This window comes from Lepus europaeus, chromosome 11, assembly GCF_033115175.1.
Source record: "Lepus europaeus isolate LE1 chromosome 11, mLepTim1.pri, whole genome shotgun sequence".
Lineage (NCBI taxonomy): Eukaryota > Metazoa > Chordata > Mammalia > Lagomorpha > Leporidae > Lepus > Lepus europaeus.
In genome coordinates this window covers 116441429-116464725 of record NC_084837.1, presented here as the reverse complement: position 1 = coordinate 116464725, position 23297 = coordinate 116441429, and the positions used below count along the sequence as shown (strand labels likewise).

The 23297-nt window shown below is 42.9% G+C and overlaps 1 protein-coding gene across 7 annotated transcripts in view; it reads right to left on the bottom strand.

Moving 5' to 3' along the window:
- UACA (uveal autoantigen with coiled-coil domains and ankyrin repeats) overlaps positions 1 to 23297 on the bottom strand; it is a 117559-nt gene that overhangs the window by 51166 nt on the left and 43096 nt on the right. For 5 of the 7 annotated variants that reach the window (XM_062206553.1, XM_062206556.1, XM_062206552.1 and 2 more), the window contains exons 2-3: positions 8311 to 8444; positions 104 to 192 (exon numbers count right to left, since the gene is read on the bottom strand). In XM_062206553.1, coding sequence (XP_062062537.1) covers positions 104 to 192; positions 8311 to 8444 — 223 coding nt within the window. Of the gene's footprint in view, positions 1 to 103; positions 193 to 8310; positions 8445 to 10228; positions 10586 to 11506; positions 11543 to 23297 lie in introns of those variants that run through there. The other 2 variants (XM_062206555.1, XM_062206554.1) reach the window with 2 other exon arrangements.

The following is a 23297-nucleotide window of genomic DNA, read 5'->3' as shown; positions in this document are numbered from 1 at the left end:
GCATTTTGCTTTTTCAATCATGTTCAGGTTTTAGGATGTTAGCATGGATGGATCATGTTGGCATCCTCCTTATCTTGTTAACAGGGTGGGGAGGCAAACCTACCGGCAGTGTCACTGGTCGTAATATCAACTCCATGGATAAGGAGAGCATTCAAGCACTCAAGATTTCCCTTGGAGGCCACAACATGGAAGCTAAGAAAAAGAACACACTTGTTATGTCACAGAGACTACCAATGATAACTTAAATGTGACCCTAATGCCATTCTTTATTCAACATGCACACACATTTTAAATATTACTTTAGAATATCCACATAGGTTGAACGTCCCTAACCCAAAATCCAAAATCCAGAAAGCTGAGACTTTTATATTAAGGATTTTATATTAAGGATCCTCAACCTACACATACAAGAAAAAAGAAACATATCCCATTTACTTAATAGAATACTCTCTAAAACACCTCCTTAGAATCCACAAAATATTCTAATGAGCCATCAGCTTAATAAGAGAAAATTCATACTGTACCATCATTTATGCCATAGTTTACTATTTTAACAGAAAGAATGCCAATGCTTTAATAAATGTGCAGTGAGAATTTGCTATCAGATTTTTTTGTTTAGTTTCAAACATAATGAAACTACCAAAACAAAGGAAGTTACTGCAGAATGCTGAGGCCAAAGACAGGTCGAAACATTTGGCTCTTCTCTTTGAATTAGTAAACTATATGTGACATAGTAAGGTTTCAAAACCATAACTGAACTACCCTTAAAACCTACAGAAGAAATGGTGTCCTCTAGCCAGCAGCACCACTGGCCACCACTCAGTTTGTTCTCTGGTTCACAGACCTGTGAGATAAGGCAAAGTCACAAAAAACAGGCATAAAACTTAATCCATCTCTCAACACAGCAAGGGAGCAACCTCAAGAAACTAACATTAGGGAGCTGGCATGATGGCATGGGGCTTAAGCCGCCACCTGTGATGCTGGCAACCCATACAAGCACTGGTTCAAGTCCTGGCTGCTCCACTGCCAATTCATCTCCCTGCTAATGTGCCTGGGAAAGCCGCGAAGGATGGCCTAAGTATTCAGGCTCACTCTCTCGCGCGCGCGCTCTCTCTCTTTTTCTCTCTCTATGTGTATGTGTGTGTGTGTGTCTGTAAATCTGCCTTTCAAATAAATCAACCTTGAAAGAAAGAAACAAACTTTAAGCCATCAAGTATTAGAGACACTAGATAACAAAATGTTACATTATTTCTTTGGCCATCTAACACTTCATAAATCAACAAACATTTATGGAAACATTTTGTGTAAGGTAAGAATGGATCTTAACTAATACTCCACCAAATTCAGACTGGTAAGGACAAGTACAGTAGGAGCTGTTTGTAAAGGATGATGGACTCAGGTTAATCTAGCGCTGAGGCCCTGAACACGGGCAGTAACCATTCTGCAGGAAGCAGAAGATCAAGGTCAGGCAGGTGCTCAGCAAGGCGCCTGGGTACTGACCCTCTGTGCAAAGTAAAGTGCTCTCAGCAGGCAGCTTTCCTGGACTTGCCATTTAGAAACTGAATGCTTCCTCAATGTCCTGATATTTTAGGTCCCATAGTTCCCCCATACCTGCCTCTATTATTCTATAAAGAACTTAGTACTTGATAACATACAAATAAATTCAGCATTTCCTTGTAGTCTATCAATCTCTTCCAACTCAAATGCAAACCGAACAAAAGGAGGAATTTTTGTCTGTTTTTCTTCCTAATATATCCAGATAACCAGTAACAATGCCAGAGAGAAGGAGACCCTCAAATTTGAATGGCTACCTGCTTAGAAACACAATCTGAAGATAGCTTGCAATCCATTTCCAGATATTATCTCATGTGGTTTTATTAGCTTTACAGTCAATATTTTTGAAAACTAGACACCATCATCTCCTAAATAAAGCAAGATCGTGTACAGCTGGAATCCGAGAAAAACCGTTTCTGCTCCTCAAAGTCAGGTGAGTCCTGACTCGGCTGTAAGGCTCAGGCTATCATTTAATCTCGCTGCAACAATGAGGCACAGAATTATCCTCTGCAATGAACCATCAGAACCCTCTGAAGAAGGCTAACTTTCTTCAAGCTAAAGTAGTTAGTCTCCTTATACTCTCGAACTTTCTTCAAGCTAAAGTATTTAGTCTCCTTAAACTCTCGGAGACATCATTTTTCATTTGCTTGCTTGTTTTCATTTCTCAGGTACCAAAACTTGAAGACTTCTTTCTTCAAAATGGATTGGCACTATGCTGGTGCCGTACTCAAGGGAAGAAAGCACAAAAATTAAACAACAGCTTATTAATGCTGGTGGGGTATAAACAGTAGATGTGGTTCAGGAAGAATCATTAACATGTATGCAAAGAGCTATAAAGGACATCTGAAAAGCTGCTTTACAGAAATATACTTTTTTTTTTTTTTTTTGACAGGCAGAATGGACAGTGAGAGAGAGACAGAGAGAAAGGTCTTCCTTTTGCCGTTGGTTCACCCTCCAATGACCGCCGCGGTAGCGCGCTGCGGCCGGTGCACCGCGCTGCTCCGATGGCAAGAGCCAGGTGCTTCTCCTGGTCTCCCATGGGGTGCAGGGCCCAAGCACTTGGGCCATCCTCCACTGCCTTCCCAGGCCACAGCAGAGAGCTGGCCTGGAAGAGGGACAACCGGGACAGGATCGGTGCCCCGACAGGGACTAGAACCCGGTGTGCCAGCGCTGCAAGGCGGAGGATTAGCCTAGTGAGCCGCGGCGCCGGCCAGAAATATTCTTTCACAATTTAAAAAAACTACAACTTTTAGAAGACATGGGCTTCTGCTTCACGATGGGGGACAGCATAGGCAATGCAGACAAATACCACCAATGAGGACAACTAGAACAACTGTACAAATAGAAACAAGCTGTACAACTAGAACAACTGTACAAATGCAAGCATCTGCTTGAGGGCATCAGAGAGCTAAGGGCACAGTGCAATCACTAAGCCAGGATGCAAGGAAAGACAGAGGCTCAGAGACAGGAGCAGAGCACTGGAGACCACTTCCTCCCTTAGAGGATTTGCTAATTCCAGAGAAAACAGGGAGTCTGAATAGCGCTTTGTCGAGGCAGGATGGGGAAATATGGCAAGTAGAGGCTACAGCTCTCCAGCCGGCTGCCAAGTCCTTGATGAACCTGTCACACCTTGGGTTGGGACTTGGGAGGGCTGACCATAGAAGAGGCAAGCAGAAGAAAACAGACCCTGGCAGTGAGCAAGTCAGGAGTAAAACAGTTTATTTGTGTAACCACAGTGAGGAGAAGCAGCCCTTACTTCTTCTGTCTCAAACTTTAAATTTAAAAAAAATATATTTTTCAAAATTCATTATTTTTGTAATTACAAACAAAATGGAAAACATATTTGTAACCTATCTCATAACTGATGATACACAAAATGTTTCAATTAAGGAAGAATATAATTAATTTGTAAGTAAAAATAGGAAAAAATTTTTTGTTTAAAAACTCAAATAGGTCAATTTTAATTAGTTATTCTATATATACATTTATCTACTACTGAAAATTGAAACAACACATCAAAATTTCCTTTTATTGCAATTCAAACATTTGAAAACTAGAACATCTAATTATCTGTCCTAATTATTATTATCTAGACAAAACAACCAATGTATTCTTTTTTTTTTTTTTTCAACAGGTAGAGTTACAGACAGTGAGAGAGAGACAGAGAGAAAGGTCCTCCCTCCCTTGGTTCACTCCCCAAATGGCCACAACGACTGCAGCTATGCCGATCCGAAGCCAGGAGCCAGGGGCCTCCTCCTGGTCTCCCATGCGGGTGCAGGGCCCAAGCACCTGGGCCATCTTCTACTGCCCTCCCAGGCCACAGCAGAGAGCTGGACTGGAAGAGGAGCAACCAGGACCAGAACTGAAATCCATATGGGATGCCAGTGCTGTAGGCACGGGATTAACCCAGTGCGCCACGGCGCCGGCCCCTCAATGTATTCTTTACATTCCTTTCCCACAAGTCACTCTGCACAGCTCTTGGTGCTGAGTTTCATCTCACTGCCTTTAGTCTTCTGAAACACATGGGAATACGTGAAACTTACTGGTGTTTCTCTGGGTCAAACCAGAAAGACAAAAATAACTTGAATGATATTGGAAATCATTCCAATACATTCAAACTACAGATTCCATATAAATCACTGGTACCAAGGTAGGAAGAGAAAGACAATTACAACTAATATCATAGGTCATCAAAATTATTGGTATGCAAGTCTATCTTAGCATAGTGTTCTACTGTATAAAATTACTAGCAAGAACAGTAAAACAGAGATTACGTTTAGCCTGACTCTTTGTCGTAATCCATTCCTATCCTAGCATTCTCCGAGGGATCCCATCCATGAGCCAGGCAGTCACTGCAGCAGCATCTGAATGGCTCACTTCTTGATTCACTCTTTTTTTTTTAGAGGCAGAGTGGATAGTGAGAGAGAGACAGAGAGAAAGGTCTTCCTTTTTGCCGTTGGTTCACCCTCCAATGGCCACTGTGGCCAGCGCATCTCGCTGATCCGAAGGCAGGAGCCAGGTGCTTCTCCTGGTCTCCCATGGGGTGCAGGGCCCAAACACTTGGGCCATCCTCCACTGCCTTCCCAGGCCACAGCAGAGAGCTGGCCTGGAAGAGGGGCAACCGGGATAGACTCCGGCGCCCCAACCGGGACCAGAACCCGGTGTGCCGGCGCCGCAAGGCGGAGGATTAGCCTGTTAAGCCACGGCGCCGGCCCTTGATTCACCCTTAACTCCCTTAGGATCACCTTCTCTGCCTTGTTCTTTAAGCTGTGAATATTGGTGCGTTAGGAGATGTCTCAGCTTGGCCAGTCGCTCTCTCCACTCAGATAACAGTATCCTCACACCCGTCCTCGTCTGGGGCCTCTGGAATACCATCTTGACAGCTCTGCCAGACTGTTAAGGTGGCTCTTCCAGTGCAGAATGGAATGCTGCAGAAGGGCTGAGCGTCAACTTACTGAGGTCCTTTGTTAACATTTCTGAATCCTGAGAATCTTCTCCCATGGAAATCCAAAAAGATTCTGCGGACCAGGTTGGGTCACACTTTTCTGGTGAGTCCATAGCAGTCTAGTGACACCTCTTTGGTGTTTGGCTCTCAGGTAAAGGAGCGCTGGGTTCTCTAGTTACTCCAAGGTGGCCTGAAGAGAACTAAACAGCCCAGAAAGACAGAAAGCTCAGCCTCCAGCAGAGGTGAAATGAGCCAACCTCAGAAATATTTCATACAAAGATCCCAGAGGGGCCAGCACTGAGGCGAGGCAGGTTAAGTCACCACGTGCAATGCCAGCATTCCATAGGAGCTTTGGTTCATGTCCCAGCTGCCCCACTTCTGACCCAGCTTTCTGCTAATGTCTCTGGGAAAGCAGAAGATGCCCCAACTACTTGGGCCCCTATCCACTATGTGGGAAACCTGGATGGAGTTCCAGGCTCTTGGCTTTGGCCTGGCCCAGCCCTGGCCATTGCAACCATCTGGGAAGTGAATCAAGATGAAAGATCGATCTCGGTCTCTCCTTCTCTAACTCTGCTTTTCAAATAATTAAATAATTTTTTAAAAAACAAACAAAATGGCCGGCGCCGTGGCTTAACAGGCTAATCCTCCGCCTTGTGGCGCTGGCACACCGGGTTCTAGTCCCGGTTGGGGTGCCGGATTCTATCCCGGTTGCCCCTCTTCCAGGCCAGCTCTCTGCTGTGGCCCGGGAAGGCAGTGGAGGATGGCCCAGGTGCTTGGGCCCTGCACCCCATGGGAGACCAGGAGAAGCACCTGGCTCCTGGCTTCGGATCAGCACAATGCGCCGGCTGCAGTGGCCACTGGAGGGTGAACCAACGGCAAAGGAAGACCTTTCTCTCTGTCTCTCTCTCTCACTATCCACTCTGCCTGTCAAAAAAAAAAAAAATTCCACTTCCTACAGTGAAAACATCCAAGACCAATCCCACTGAAATATTTCATAAACCAAAGTTCACAGTTCATAAATTACAAATTTTTAAAACTCTATTAATACAAATAATGCCATTGAAAACTGAACCTGGGTGCGGGAGTCTGGCACACTGATGAAGGTGACACCTGGGACCCCTGAATCCCATGTCAGAATGACAAGGTTCTAGTCATTGGTTTCTGACTCTCTGATTTCACCTTTCTGCTAATGTCTACCCTGGGAGGCAACAGATGATGGCTCAAATACTTAGATCTCTGTCCCTCTTGTGAGAGACACTAAGAGAGTTTCAAGCATTTGACTTCAGTTGGCACAGCCTATTGCTGTCATTTCAGGAGGGAATCAGTGGAAGAAAAATCTTCCTCTCTCCCTATCTCACAAATAAATAATAATAAGTAAATATAAATTAAGGAAAGATCTACTATATAGCCCCGGAAACTCCTGGGAATTTACCCAAAGGAAATGAAATCAGAATATGAAAGAGTCACCCATCCGCACCCCTATGTTTATAGAAGTTCAATACACAATAGCTGAGATGTGGAATCAAGCCAGACGTCCATCAACTGATCACCAGATAAAGAAACTGTGATATATACACACAATGAAATGCTACTCAGCCATAAAAATTAAATCTTTCACTACAAAATGAATACAACTGGAGACCATTATGCTTAATGAAATAAGCCATTTCCAAAAAGACAAACAACATGTTTTCCTTGATTTGCGGTAACTAATATAAAGAGTACTCAAAAAAATGTAATGTACATTAGTGAAATTGACACCTTGAGACCTGCTTATTGTTTATAGGACTTGTCTACACTCTTGAGGAAGAGTGGTTTTTCTACTTACTACTTGTTGAATTCTTTATTTAATGGAGGCTTAACCTGGTAATTATAAAGTACACTGAAAGTATATCACTGTAAAAATTAACAGAAAAATAAGAAACAGGGAGGTGGGACTAAGGAAGAGAGGGAGAGTGGACAGATTGGGAAATATCATTATGAAAAAATGCATACTAGGAAAAAAATAAATACATAAAACAGAGATTGTCAAAATGGATAATTTTTAAAAATGACCCAATTATCAGCTACAAAAAAAAAATTTTGGATGATGATATATAGAGAAAAAATAAACCTGGAATAAATTTAAAAAAAAAGAAAACAACTGAACCTTAGAACAAAAACATCTGAATTCAAATTTCATTCAAAACACTGCAAGTATGAATGTGTGGAAATGAATGAGGTGTTGCTGAAGAGCTTCATCCCAAAGAAGATCCCTTCACCCTTTAACATCTTAGCATTTGGAGGGAGACAAGAAAAATAAAACCACTGAAAGGTATGAAATGATCGTTATACAGTAAGCCCTATAAATACTTAAACATTTAACAAAAACAGGGGCAGGACCCAAAATACACAATGTTTCTGTAGCTGCCAAACTGCTTTTTGATAAAACTGAAGTAATACAAACTGGAAACTTTGCAATTTTATTGCTCTTAAAAACTATTTGATTTATAGCTATGCTTTGCTTTTCTTGCTATATTTAAATATCTCAGCATTCCAAGGTAGTGACCCACATCAAACATTAACCGTCCACTTCCTAATATTCATTTCTATATTTAGTATCTGGTTTTAGTTGCTGAGATTCTGAATACTTTTAAGACCGAGGATTTTGGGAAATTAGACTTTTCACCTATAACGTTGGAAGGATTCCTGAGTAAAGTTGTATCTACTGTAATTATAGAGGGTTTTATGAGAATCTAGATCTACCCTTAACAGAGCAGCTCCCCACCTCAACAGGCAGGGAAGCGCTGAAGATCTGGTGTGCGCAGAGGAAACACACCAGGTTCCCAAGCACAGGAAAACCCACAGGCCTCCTCAGCGACACAAAACCAGGAGCGGACACAGCCTGCCTCTCCACAGGCTCCACTGGTTCTGTGCCTCTTCTCTGCTCCACAGCATAAACAGAGGGGGAAGACTGTACCTTACAGATCTGACTTTTCAGAAGACTACATCAAGTTACACAAGGCCTGTAAACTTTTTCCTACTTCTTTTAAAGGGCTGCTTCAAAGATTGAGTATGATAAGAAATATAAAAACTGACAAGCAACAAATAACTGCAGGCTGTGGTTTTCCACACAGCCCACACAACCAGACAGCCAGGCAGTGTTCTGTGTAGTCTCCCTGCCCTAGGAACCTGGTGTGAAAGGTTTTACACTGAGGGCTTGGGTAAAGCGTGTAGAAGAAACAGATGATAACCACGATTCTCAAGTCTCACGTGTATACAGGAGCCCACCAAAATCCCTCAGACAGGCTCACATCACCTGCAGTACTTACGCAGATCTGCCTTCCACATCCAGTTTGGCTGGATTGACGCCCTTTTTCGCAAGGATTGCGGACACCTTTTCTACATCCCCTCTCTCTGCTGCTTTCATCAATCGGTCGTCATATTTATTCCAGTCTGTTGCATGCTACAGGAAGGAAAAAAACAAGTCAACATGGCCCATTCTCTTGCTGCTCCTATCCCTAACCCCCACTTTCAGATTTGGCCATGATTACTTAGCTCCCAAAACTCTTCCATGTGGTGGAATCTGTATACACTTGAAGACCCAAGCCCTCTTCCCCACTCCACCCTCGACTGAAGCACTTATTTAAAAGGTACTTCTAGAAATGCATTCATAGAGGATAATTATACATAGGCACACTCATATTCAGCACAAAAAACAATTCATTATGTGTACATGTTAGGAAAAAAACAAAGTTCCACATAGAAAATAATTTAAAAGACTGAAGCACTAACTACTTGGACTCCTTAAATGACAGGATTATAGATAATTTCAATTTTCTTCCTTTATATTCAATATGTATTGCTCTAAGTTTTAAAAGATTTTTAATTTTAATAAATGTTGGTACACATGTTATAAGAAAGATAAAGGATAGGTTCCCCCTGCAAAGAAGCCTTTTATTTAAGGAATATAAACTTCATTCATTTCATAAATACAACTTTAGGAATATAGTGATAAGGATAGTTTTTTAAAATAAGAGGACATACCATATAATACACATTTTAATTGCATCAAAATTATCTTTCCCATTGCTTGTAGAAAATATGTTCAAGATATTTTGAAGCCAAAATGCTGGGTCTTTTCTCAATATGCAGAAATTACAGAACACAGAACAAAAAAAAACTAAAACTAAAACATATTCTATATAAACGGTTAAGTAAAAATTTTAGGTTTTTAAATCTTACATCAAATTAGAATAACAACAAAAAAAAGTCCACATATTTTCACTTAACTGACAAAGCAAATCCTATCTCAGGAATTCTGGTGCTGTAGAAATCTCCCAGGGAAAATGAATCAGATGCATTTCTTCTCAAGTGTGTGATCAACCCGCTTGTCTGTCTACTCTGAGCTCCAAGTCAGCAGTACCAACTTTCTGGATAAATCCATCATAAACTCATCAAATATTAGAAGTGAAAAATAAATGCAAAAAAAAATGATAAATACGTTACAATCTTCACTCACTCTCCAAATATACTACTTTCATGGAACCTGATCTCAGTACCTACAGAGACTTCAGAACTGTTATCTTTAATTTAGCTGACATCTGGAGATTCACATCTAAAGTACAAATTGCCAACTGTGAGTAGCTCCAGAATAGCTCTACTTTATGACTGAAAGCCTGAACTACATTTTTCTTAGCTTTAAAACAAAAGGTATGCTGGCTGTAAATTTCAGTAGTACTAGTAAGCTTAACAGGCACTATGTTTACAAATGCCTAAGAGATTAAGTCACAGTTAACACACAAAAACTTGCTTTGAATTGATTAGTTTATCCTTGCAAATGAACTGAGATTATTTATTTCCAAGTAAACTTGCTGGTGGAGAAAGAAGCTACTTAAATCACTAAAAAGCTGTAAAATCAAAAATTAAAGCTTCTTAAATGTGATGAAAGGTTCAAATTCGTTTGTGGATCTCAATTCTACTCCATCAAGCTCTGCTTTCACTTCCGGTCCAATGTGACTGAACAGTATTACTGCACAATTGTTAAGATTCCATCAATCTGATTTTAAACCCAGAAAAAGAAACAAGAACATATGTTTTCTAACACTGTTCCAATCTGCTACTCGAATAAATCAGGAAAAAATAGTAATACAAAGAATCAAAAACTAGTAAAAAGAGGACATTTTAAGACCAGGCAGTGCAGAAAACCTACAGGAGACTCCTGTGTGTCCCACGGGACTGGATACCTACCCTGTTCTCAGGAGCACACGAAAGCCAACAGTTCATGATACACAGGATTCAGCTTTTGTTACTAACAGCAAAATACTCTGTACAGAGTTACAGTCTCTAGTTCACAAAGAAAGCTCTCAAGCTCCTAACCAGTGACCCAGTCCCTCGCATGCCAAGCAACACTTAGCTTGGATCCCTAGTGACGTTTTCTTCATCTTCGGGATCCTTCTCTGTCTTCATAATGCTTGAAAATAATCTCTCTTCCTGTGTAGCACTTGATGAAGATCAGCCCCAGGTCAGGGACTAACTCCTCCTATTTCTCATTCCTTAGAAGCTGTCTTTCCCTTGCAGGCACCCACTGGAAACCCTGCACAGCACTCTGCATCCTGCTTGGAAACACAGCAACAGGGAGGCTGCAGCGCATGATAAAGCTGTGCCTGCCCAGTAGTCCAGTAAACAGTGAGCAGCCTGTCTCCCATTGGTGGGTTCTATTTCAGACTCCACAGGACTTGACAGCTGAGTGACAGAAAGGAGCAGCTAAGAATATATTGCAAATGCATGCTTTTCCTCTGACATTTTAGGTCTACTGGGAAACGTGAGCCAAACAGGTTGTAAAACATGCTTATTATATCAGCTGGCTGGTGTGACTCAGTGACGATGCTGTTCAGAGACAAATTCAGACTTTATACAAAACATTTTTTAAAAACAGTTCAATCTTAGGATCATCTCTCATGAAGTCAGAATAGCCTTAACAAATAGAATATAAAATTCTATTCCAAGAGAATGTGTCATTCTTTATTTAAAGAAACACACACACACACACACACACAGAGTAGTACTTTGAAATTTTCTCCATTTTATTTTGTGTCCCCATCAGTCTCCTGCACACAGCCAGGTTTCAGCTGACAGCTGCTGCCAGTCTGTCTCCTGGTAGGTTAAATAAGAGCCCATAGCCCTGCCAAGACATTAGACACAGGGTGATAAATATATTTCAACACATTTTAAATTGACCTTAGTTTTCTTAATTTCAAAGTTTAGCACCCTGCTTGTTAGGACAAAGAACTACTTTATCAAATTATCTGAATTCAGTGGGCCAAAAAACAATGAAACAGATTAAATACTAAAGGACATGAATATACATTAAATATTGAACCAGACCAGAACTAACACCTTCTCCATGCCCTCCATGATAGCCTCACTTGTACTGACACCCTTCCATTGTCAGGACTTGGACTTCCACAAGCTCAGCGTGTTTTCTCACCATGCTCTAATTACCAGAATAGCATGAGGATAACTTACACTTCCTCTAAAAGGACACATTCAGGAAAACTGTTTCATGGAAATACAAAACCTCCAAGGCAAGAATTTGTAGAAACAAGGGTAGCTGCCACACGTGGGTCATGCTGCCAGTTCAAAATTCTGTTAAGAACATCAACAAGAAATTTATTTCTGATTATCTAAACCCAAAACATCAGGCCCTTATCCTAAGTACAAAATATATACACAATGAGCTACAATTACTTTAAATAATTACATTATGAATAATTTAAACAATGATTTTACAATGATATTACAATGATTTTACAATGATATTACAGTGGATTCATTTATCTGGACCCAGGGAATCTACATAGGATTTCCACCGTCTTCAGAGGAAACCTGAGACAGAACTCAGTCCCTGTCCTTTGGTTAACAAAGCAAGGACATTCTTTATTGAAATCGGAAAATAAAGGCAAGGCAAGGGAAATCAAAAGGAAGAGGAAAGCCTGGGACAGTAACAAAAGCCGTATAAGGAGATGCTCATGCCCGGACTGAACTCCCTACGCAGGAGCTGGTCTGCAGCTGCTACTCTCCGAGTCTCACAACCACCTTCAGTAGCTATTTCCCAAGAACCTGAAGCAAATTCCTGCCTCTGCTGTCCCCTGCTGCTGTTGGGCTCTTCTTCCCTTTCATTCAGGTGCTTCTCAAATGTCACCTCCTCAGAGAACACTCCTCGGACCCCATCCACTCCGCAGTCTTCATCCCCACGCCACGCTCTCTGTGAAGCACTACAGAGCATTTGCCATTGCTTCAGTTGTTCACTGTGCATTACCTTAGCTGCCTCTTTCTCTAGTAACCCTCCAACTGGACTAGCTACCAAAGGTGTCTTCTATGTTTCTTTTGAAACTATGTAACTGGTTTTTTAAAAGACATTTATCTATTGAAAAGGCAGAGATACAGAGGGAAAGGCAGAAACAGCGACAGAAAGAGATCTTCCAACCACTGGTTCGTTCTCTCCCCACACAGTCAAAAGCTCAGGGCTGGGCCAGGCCAGACAGGAGCCTGGAACTCCATCCGGGCCACCCACACGGGTAGCAGGGGCTCAAGCACTTGGCCCATCCTCTGCTGCCTTCCCAAACATATTAGCAGGAAGCTAGATTGGAAGTGGAGCAGCTGGGACTCCAACTGGTGCCCATACAGGATGTTGGCATCACAGGAGGCAGCTTAACTCACTACACCATGACACCAGCGCCAAACTATGTGACTGATATCTAAGTAATTTGGTGGTCAGTAGATTCTTATCCCTAAGGATAAGAATCCAAATCTCCTCCATGAATCCTTTTCTCTTGGACTGAATTGCTAACTAGGTCAGATCTAGAACACACAGCGGCAGCACTGCTTCCCAGTAACCTGCACAGACACTCAGACAATAAATACTCATAGATATTAAGCTAAGGCAAAGACAGAAGCCCAAGAGTGGCTCCGCTGATTGCAACTGAGCAAACAGACCCTAATCCTTAAAGTCAATGAAAGGCCCTTCTTGACTCTTACCCCAGTAACCTCAAGTGGTTCTTCACACTCTCCAAATCCCACCAGGCCCCTCAGCACGCACTCTAAGCTGTGGTGACAGAACATGTTCTGGAGACAGGCAAACCTGGTACACACAGAGTTCTGCGACCTCCCTGCTGGGTACTGGAGGGGAATTTATGCCTTCTGAGCCTCAGTCTCCTCAACTACAAAGCAAGGAAACGGCAGACTGTACTTTAATAAAATCAAATAGCTAATGCATATAAAAGGTCCAAAAATAGTAGGCACTGGTGATGATTACAGGGCTCCTGGTCAAAGACACTCATCAAAAAATTTTTTAAAAAACTAACCAATGAGGCCAGCGCCGCGGCTCAATAGGCTAATCCTCCGCCTTGTGGCGCCAGCATACCGGGTTCCAGTCCTGGTCGGGGCGCCGGATTCTGTCCCGGTTGCCCCTCTTCCAGGCCAGCTCTCTGCTGTGGCCTGGGAGTGCAGTGGAGGATGGCCCAAGTGCTTGGGCCCTGCACCCCATGGGAGACCAGGAGAAGCACCTGGCTCCTGCCATCGGATCAGCGCGGTGCGCCGGCCGCAGCGCGCTGGCCGCGGTGGCCATTGGAGGGTGAACCAACGGCAAAAGGAAGACCTTTCTCTCTGTCTCTCTCTCTCACTGTCCATTCTGCCTGTCAAAAAAAAAAAAAAAAAAACTAACCAATGAGGCCGGCGCTGTGGTGTAGCAGGTTAAAGCCCTGGCCTGAAGTGCTGGCATCTCATATGGGCACCAGTTCCAGTCCCGGCTGCTCCTCTTCTGATCCAGCTCTCTGCTATGGCCTAGGAAAGCAGAAGATGGCACAAGTCCTTGGGCCCCTGCACCCACGTGGGAGAATCCGAAGAAGCTCCTGGCTCCTGGCTTCAGATCGGCATAGCTCCAGCTGTTGTAGCCATCTGGGGAGTGAACCAGCAGATGAAAAATCTCTCTCTCTCTCTCTCTCTCTCTCTCTCTCTCTGTAACTCTGTCTTTCAAATAAATAAGTCTTTAAAAAAAATTAACGAAGAAGTTAAAAAAAATTTCAAGCATTCATTCTACCATCCCTATGTCAGCTGTTACAGACTGAATAGGACTTGGTTCCAAAACTCATGTAGACATTAAACTCCAAAGTCTGGGCAGGCATTTGCTGCAGGAGTTAACATGTTCCTTGGGACACTCACAGCCCATCTTGGACTTGGGTCGAATGCTGGATCTGCTTCCAATTCCAGCTTCCTGCTAAGGAGCACTCTGGGAGGCCACATGACAGTGTCACATGACAGTTCAAATACTTGGCTCACCACCATCCATGTGGGAGACCTGGCTGGGCTTGGAGTTTTGGCCCAGGCTGGCCCCAGGTGTTGCAACCATTTGAGGATTTTTCTCTGAGATTCAAATAAATAATTTTTACAAGACATGTTAATGGTTGGTGCATTTAAGAGGAGATTTGATTGATTTATGGCATCTAAGAGGTAGGTCTAGTGGGAGGTCGTTAGTTTATGGAAGGTCTGCCCTTGAAAGACAGTTCAAGAAAACCTGGACTATATAAGTGTTGTGTGCTCCCAGTGTCTCTCTGCTTCCTGGTTTTCCATGATTGTTCCTCCACACCCACTTTGCCACTGCCAGTGCCAGACTAATGGGGACATTCAATCTTAGACTGTGAATCTCCAACTACTTCCCTACTAAGTAGCTCCTCTCAAGTATTTGACTTAAGTAACAAAACCTGACTAATACAACAGCTATTTCACTGAATAATCAAATACTGATGAGGTTAAGTTTATCTTCATGAAGTACTACAACTAATAAAAATATAATGACAGAATTAGAACATAAAATTGTGCAGTCCCTTCTCAATTAATGGATCCAGGCAATGATCCTCATTCTAAGCACCTCATGATGGTCTGATATATATCACCTATGAACACTGAATCAGTCCACTACCTGAAAGTAGTGTCTTGGGGAAACAAATTGTTTATTTGAAATAGCTGAAAGGTTACAGGATCAGGTGGCCCCAAAGTTCAGCATCCGAGGGCAGCTGTTCAAGGCAGGTGTAAATGCAGAGATCACACGGTGGGAGAGGAAGTAGAGAGAGAAAAAACTTAGGCTGAAGTCTAAAATAAATCAAACCTCTCAGAACTTCCCTCCAAGGACACAACCCCAACAACGCAAAGACCTCCCACCAGCCCTAACTCTCAGATACCATTATTAGAGCAAATCTCCATTCTTAATCAAGTAATCATTAACACTAAGGAATCAGAGTTTAAACAGCTACATGAGTTTTGGTAAGACAAATCCTATCCAACCTATAATACAGTCTAAGCAAAATTTACAAATGAGACAGGCAGGTGGTATATTGGTTAAGTCACCGCTTGGGATGCCCACACCTCCTATCAGAGTACCTGCTAAGAGTTCCAGCTACTCTGCTTCCAATTCAACTTCCTGTGAATAAACACTGTGAGAATCAGTGGATGAAGCCACAAGTGCTTGGGTCCCTGCCACCCACATGAGACCTGCATTGAGTTCTGGGCTCCTGGCTTTTGCCTGGCCTAGCCCTGGTTGTCATGGGCAGGAAGATTCTTTCTCTCTATTTCTCTGTGTGTGTGTGTGTCTGCAGGTCTCTCTGGCTTTCTCCCTTTCAAATAAAATTAAATTGAAAAAAAAAAAAAAAAAAACCACAACTTAAGAAATAAAAATGCATCCAAAACTCTAGAACTAACAATTTACAAGTCACACAGGGGATAACAGGACATAATCAACTAGATAGATAGATACAAACATATATAGATACATAGATAGATATGTCTACATATGGATATATAGATATATCTCACAGGGCTCCCATTATAGGATGCAATGAGATATTCACAGAGGAAATTATGGTTTCTTAAAATACGGCATGAGGGGCTCGGCGCAGTGGCACAGCGGGTAAGGCTGCTGCCTACAGTGCTGGCATTGCATATGGGCGCTGGTTGAGTCCCAGCTGCTACACTTCTGATTCAGCTCTCTGCTATGGCCTGGGAAGGTAGTGGAGGATGGCCCATGTCCTTAGGCCCCTGCACCCACGTGGGGACCTGGAGGAGGCTTTTGGCTCCTGGCTTCGGATCAGTGCAGCTCCAGCCATTGCAGCCATCTGGGGAGTGAAGCAGCTTACTTTCTCTCTCTCTCTCTCTCTCTCTCTCTCTCTTCCTCCCTCCATCCCTCTTTCTCTCTTCTTCCCTCTCCCTCTCCCCCCCCCTTCCTTCCTCCCTCTCCCTCTCCCTCACCCTTACCCTCACCCTCTACTTTCTCTCTGTGTGTAACTCTGACCTTCAAATAAAAAAATAAATCTTAAAAAAATACATGGCAAGAAAAATAGGTACAAGTGAACCTACAGATTGAAGTGACTTCTGAAGCCTATCAACCAATCACAAGCCATGGAACTTAAGTATCCTCAATAAACAAACTATCTTTTTAAATAAAACAATGGGAGGAGGCAATTTGACTACAGGCCAAATACTCAAATCAGAGTGTAAACCACTTTAACAGCACACTGAAGGATGACATACTAGAAAGTGAAATTTATTCTTGGAATACAAGGCTAGATTAAGATACAAAAATTAATCAGTATAATACACCACATTAACAGAATGAAGTACAAAAATGATCATATCAGTTGATGTAGAAAAAGTACTTGAAAACAATCAAGATCTTGTCACGATTAAAAAAAAAAAAAAACACTCAGCAAACTAAGAATGGAAGGAAATTATCTCAATAGAGACTATATACAAAAAGTCCACTGCTGGCCGGCGCCGTGGCTCAACAGGCTAATCCTCGGCCTAGCGGCGCCGGCACCCGGGTTCTAGTCCTGGTTGGGGGCGCCAGATTCTGTCCCGGTTGCCCCTCTTCCAGGCCAGCTCTCTGCTGTGGCCAGGGAGTGCAGTGGAGGATGGCCCAAGTGCTTGGGCCCTGCACCCCATGGGAGACCAGGAGAAGCACCTGGCTCCTGCCATCGGATCAGCGTGGTGCGCCAGCCATTGGAGGGTGAACCGATGGCAAAGGAAGACCTTTCTCTCTGTCTCTCTCTCTCACTATCCACTCTGCCTGTCAAAAAAAAAAGTCCACTGCTAACACCTACTCTGTTGTAAAAGATGGAAAGTGTTGCCTCTCAGACCAGGCACTGAACAACGCCACCCGCTTTTGCCACTTCTATTGTACACAGTACCATAAGGCCTAATCAGGTCAACTAGGCAATAAAAATAAATAAAACATATCCAAATTAGAAATGAAGAAGTGAAACCTCACAGGTGACATGACCCTGTATGTGGAAAACCCTAAAACTCTATACATCTTAACAAATTCAGCAAAATTGCTGGATACAAAATCAGTACACAAAAATCATTTGCATTTTTATACACTAACAAGCAACAACCTGAAATAAAATTAAGAAAACAATTCTATTTACAATAGAATCAAAAAGAATTAAATCCTTCAGAATAAATTTAATCAGGTTAAAGACCCTATATGCTGATAAGAACATAACATTGTTCAAAGATATCAAAGGAGCCACACACAAAAAAATGGAAAGATGTCTTGTGTTCATGGATTTTGAAGACTTAAAATTATCACCCAACGCAATCTATAGATCAAGAGGATAGCTATCAAAATCCTAATGGTATTTTTTTTTTTTTTTTTTTTTACACAACTAGAAAAACCCATCCTAAACATCGTATGGAATCTCAAAGAACTTCATACAAGCAGACTAGGGAAGAACAAAGCTGGAGACTCAGACTTCCTGATTTCAAAACATACTACAATGCTACAGTGATCAGAGTAGTGTGGTGCTGGCGTGGGCTTTTAGCACAGCAGTCAAGGCAACACATAAGATGGGAGTGCCTGAGTTCAAGTCCCACTTCCAATTTCAGTTTCTTGTTAACATGCACGCTTGGTGGCAGCGGTGATGGCTCAACTAGGTCAGTCTCTGACACCTATTTGTTTTTGTTTTTGTTTTTAAATATTTATTTCTTTTTATTTGAAAGAGTTACACAGAAAGAGAAGGAGAGGCAGAGAGAGAGAAAGAAAGAGGTCTCTCATCTGCTGGTTCAATCCCCAGCTGTGTCAATCTGTGTCGATCTGAAGCCAGGAACCAGGAGCTTCCCCTGGGGCTCCCACGCAGGTGCAGGGCCCTTGGGCCCTCTTCTACTGCTTCCCAGGCCATAGCAGAAAGTTGGACTGAAAGTGGAGCAGCCGGGACTTGAACTGGTGCCCATATGGGATGCCAGCACTGCAGGCAGCAGCTTTACCCACTACCTCACAACGCCAGCCCCCAGACACCCATTTGGAAGACCCAGATACAATTCTGGACTCTTGAGTCAGGCCCAGGCCCAGTCCCAACCGTTGTGGACATTTAGGGAGCAAACCAGCAGATGCAAGACTTCTCTGTACCAGCCTTTGTCTGTCTCTCTTGCAAGTGCTCTTGCTCTTTCTCTGTCTTTCAAATAAACAAACAAAAAATGTTTTAAATATATATTACTGGTATACAGAAAGACTTACAGACCAGTGAACAGAACAGGCAGCCCACAGATGAACTCTCACATATATATGGTCAAATGATCAACAGGTGTGCCAAGATCACATAACAAGAAAAGGACAATCTCCTCAATAAACAGTATTGGGAAAACTGCACATCCACATACAAAACAATGAAGCTGGCCTTTTATCTTCCACCTGATATAAAAATTTACTCAAAATGGACTGAGACCTAAATGGACGACCCAGAACTATAAAACTGTTAGAAGAAAACACATGAGAACGTTGCAAGACATTGGATTTGGCAATGATTTATTTGATATGACATCAAAAGTATAGGTTACAAAAGCAAAAACAATAAATGAGGCGACCTCAAACTTAAAAATAACTGTACAGAAAGAGAAACAATCAATAAAGTGAAAAGGCAACTGACAGAATGTGAAAAAATACCTGCAAATCATATATCTAATAATGGGTTAATATATAGAGTTCATTTTAAATATCCAATGACTAAACAAGAAAACAACCCAATTAAAAATGGGCAGAGAGCTTGAACAGATCTCTCTCCAAAGATAATAAACAAATGGCCAACATGCAAACAAAAAGACATTAAATGTCACTAATCATTAAAGAAAGGTAAATCAAAACCACAATGAGATATGACCTCAAACTTATCAGGATACCTACCATTAAAAAAAGAAAAAGGAAAGAATAGAACAAATGTTAGTGAGCATTTGGAGAATTTAGAATCTTTCTGCACTGTTTGTACTACAAAATAGTGCAATCACTACGGGACACATTTGATGGTTCTGTATAAAGTTAAAAACAGAACTACTATATAATCTAGGAATGCCATTTCCAAGTATACACCCAAAAGAATTGAAAATAAGGTCATAAAGAAATAACTGCATAGCCAAGAGTGACGCAACCCAAATATCTTTGGTAAATGAATGGAAAAACAAAATATGGTCTATACATGCAATAGAATATTATTCAGTGTTAAGGAAGTTCTGTCACACGCTACAACATGGAGGAAACTTGAAGATATTACGCTAAGTTTAACAAGCCAGTCATGGAAATAAATGCTATAAAGGTTCAACTTTCATGGAGCCAGAAAATAGAAAATTTTGAAGATGAGGGTAGGAGGGGGCATAAATGGGGCGTTGTTGTTTAATGGATATACAGTTTCTGTTCTGAAAGATGAAAAGTTTTGCAAACTCAGTGCACAAAAATATGAACAATAACTATTGAACTGTACATACTTCACAATGGTTAACTTGGTCAATTTTATATTTTTCAGCACAATTAAGAATAAAAACAACTTTAAAAATAAGTTCCAGGGCTGGCACCGTGGCACAGTAGGTTAATCCTCCGCCTGCGGCACCAGCATCCCATATGGGCATCAGCTCTAGTCCCGGCTGCTCCCTTCCGATCCAGCTCTCCGCTATGGCCTGGAAAAAGCAGCAGAGGATGGCCCAAGTGCTTGGGCTCCTGCACCCATGTGGGAGACCGAGAGGAAGTACTTGGCTCCTGGCTTCAGATCGGTGCAGCTCTGGCTGTTGCGGCCATCTGGGGAGTGAACCAACGGGTCTCCCATGCAGGCGCAGGGGCCTAAGGACTTCAGCCATCCTCCACTGCTTCCCCAGGCCATAGCAGAGAGATGGATCGGAGTAGAACAGCCAGGACTCAAACTGACACCCGTATGGGATGCCGGCACTGCAGGCGGCAGCTTTATCTGCTACGCCATAGGGCTGGCCCCAGTCATATGAATTTTTAAACTGCATTATCTGCTTATCACCAAGACCCTTCAATGTATCACTAATATGTCAAGAGAAGTCCACATACTTCTCCCAGTAATCCTTAAAGAAAACCTCTCTCTTCTTTAAAGAGCTGTTAACACTTAAATATGTATTGGTGAATCCATAGCACATACTTACAAGTCAACCCTTATAATGTTAAATAAAATTATTATAAAAGGAATGTTTTTTTAAAAAAATACAGTATATATCATATACTTATATTGTAGCAAGTAAGTTTCTGCAGTCTGTTACTACACTGATTTGAAAAGATGATCACCCAATATAGAATGGAACAAGTCAAAATATACACAGTGTAGCCAAAATAGTTATCTCGAGAAAATAAATGTAACACCATTTCACCACAGAGATCTAACTGAACAATAACTGAAATCACCATAAAAAAATTCACTTAAGGAGTGGGCATTGTAGTGCAGCATGTTCAGATACCACTTGGGATGCCTGTACCCCAGATTGGAGTGCTAGTTGGAGTGCAGATTGCTCCACTTCCAATCCAGCTTCCTGTTAATGCAAACCTGTGAGGCAGCAGGAGATCGCTTAAGTCCCTGCTACCATTATAATAGACCCAAATGGAGTTCTCACTTCAGCCTGGCCCAGTACAAACTGTTGTGAGACTTTGGGAAATGAAGCACCGGCCCCATGATACAAAATTTTAAAAGTACTGGGGGCGTGCTCAGGGGCGGAGGCACTGTGGCGTAGCAGGTAAAGCTGTCCCTATGGTGCCCGCATCCCATATGGGTGCCAGTTCAAGACCTGGCTGCTCCACTTCCAATCTAGCTCTCTGCTATGGCCTGGGAAAGCAGTTGAAGATGGCCTAGCCTTGGGTCCCTGCACCTACATGGGAGATCTAGAAGAAGCACCTGGCTCCTGGCTTTAGATGGGTACAGCTGCGGCTGTTGCAGCCAACTGGGGAGTGAACCAGCAGATGGAAGACCTTCCCCTCCCCTCTCTTTCCTTTCTCCCTCCCCCTCCCTCTCTCCCATCCCTGCTCCACTTCGATCCAGCTCTCTGCTAATAGCCTGAGAAATCAGTAGAAGATGGCCCAAAACCTTGGGCCCCTGCACCCAGGTGGGAAACCAAGAAGAATCTCCTGGCTCCTGGCTTCAGATCAGTGCAGCTCCAGTCTTTGTGGCCATTTGGGGAGATGGAAGACCTCTCTCCATCTCCACCTCTCTCTGTAACTCTGTCTTGCAAATAAAATATGCCAGTGCCGCGGCTCACTTGGCTAATCCTCCGCCTGTGGCGCCAGCACACCGGGTTCTAGTCCCAGTTGGGGCACCGGATTCTGTCCCCCGTTGCTCCTCTTCCAGTCCAGCTCTCTGCTGTGGCCCGGGAAGGCAGTGGAGGATGGCCCAAGTCCTTGGGCCCTGCACCCACATGGGAGACCAGAAGGAAGCACCTGGCTCCTGACTTAGGATCGCTGCAGCATGCCGGCCATAGTGGCCATTTGAGGGGTGAACCAACGGCAAAGGAAGACCTTTCTCTCTATCTCTCTCTCTCTCTCTCTCTCTGTCTAACTCTGCCTGTCAAAATAAATAAATAAATAAATAAATCTTTAAAGCACACATACACACACACACACCCCAAGACAGATGCCAACTGCATGCTCCAGGCAAGGTTCCCAGTCTGACTGATTTGCTGGAGCAGCTCACAGGCCTAAGGGAAACACTACTTACAATTTACCCACTTACTATAGCAGACACTACACAGGATACAGATGAGCAGCTGCATGAAGAGATGCATAAGGAAAAGTATATGAAAGAGGGCTCAGAGCTTCCTTGTCACTTCCTTGTCAGCCTCCAGGTACCTGCAGGTGATCAGCAACCAGGAAGCTCACTAAACCCTGTCCTTTCAGGGTTTCCTGGAGAATTCGTTATGCAAGCATGATTGATTACATCATTACCCAGAGAAGATCATCTCAACCTTGAGCCTTCGCTCTTCCAAGGAGGTAAAAGTGTTGTTGGCAGACATATAGAATAAAATTGATCAGGTTTGTGAGCTGGAAGACCATGCCTTCACCACAGCCCCTATGTGATCGCATCCCCCTACCTGGCCACACCTGTGTTCCCACCTGCCAATCAGACTAATTAGCCACTCCCCTTTGGAAGTGGATTAAAGGCCTGAGACACAGTGTGCCCTGCCCTTTTTGCTTTTTGCCTCTTTCGTCATTGCAAGCCCTGGCTGCCCTGCACCTTCTGGGCGGGTGGCCTTTGGGCTACCAGCGCCATGCTTTCTGGCCTGTGTGCTCCTCCACATGGCTGATCCTGCTGCTCGGTATGAATCCAGGTTTCCCTCTCTTTTAGATAGGGCCCTCACTCTCCTATGCATGTACCTCACTGAATAAAACACTTAAAACTTACCATGCTGCCCCATTCGTTTGTGCCAGTATTCAAAATTCTTCTCTGAATATAAGGCAAGAACCCACAAGCTTATTAATATTGCGAATTTATTAATAAGCACCCAGTAACAAAAGGTTTTGGGCACTAGCAAAAGATTAGCTAATCCTTGTTTTCACTTCTTGTTCAATTGTTCTTTCTACTAATTAATATATTTCCATTTCTCTCAGCATCTGAAAAAAATATTTGATCTAAAAATGCAAATATCTCATAAAAATTTAAATGTAATAAATTAGGTGGCCAATATAGCAATTAAAGATGGAAGCTTTCCTATTTGCATGTGTAAACTTGTGTGAAACACTGACCACCTGTTGGGCATAGCACTGGGGCTGCTGCAGTGAGCAGAGCAAGTCTTCCTCCTAAGGATACTTTAGCCACTAATGGCAAAGACAGAGAGTAAACAACTGAGGACTACAGGACACTGTCAGGAGACACAGAGAAGAAGGCGGGATGGAAGTGCCGGGGAGACTGTCAGCTGGGTGCTGAGTAAGGAAACTGAGTTTCAAAGAGGAGGCAGGCTATGAGGGCTGATGTTCCAGACAAAGGGAACCACTGGTGCCAGA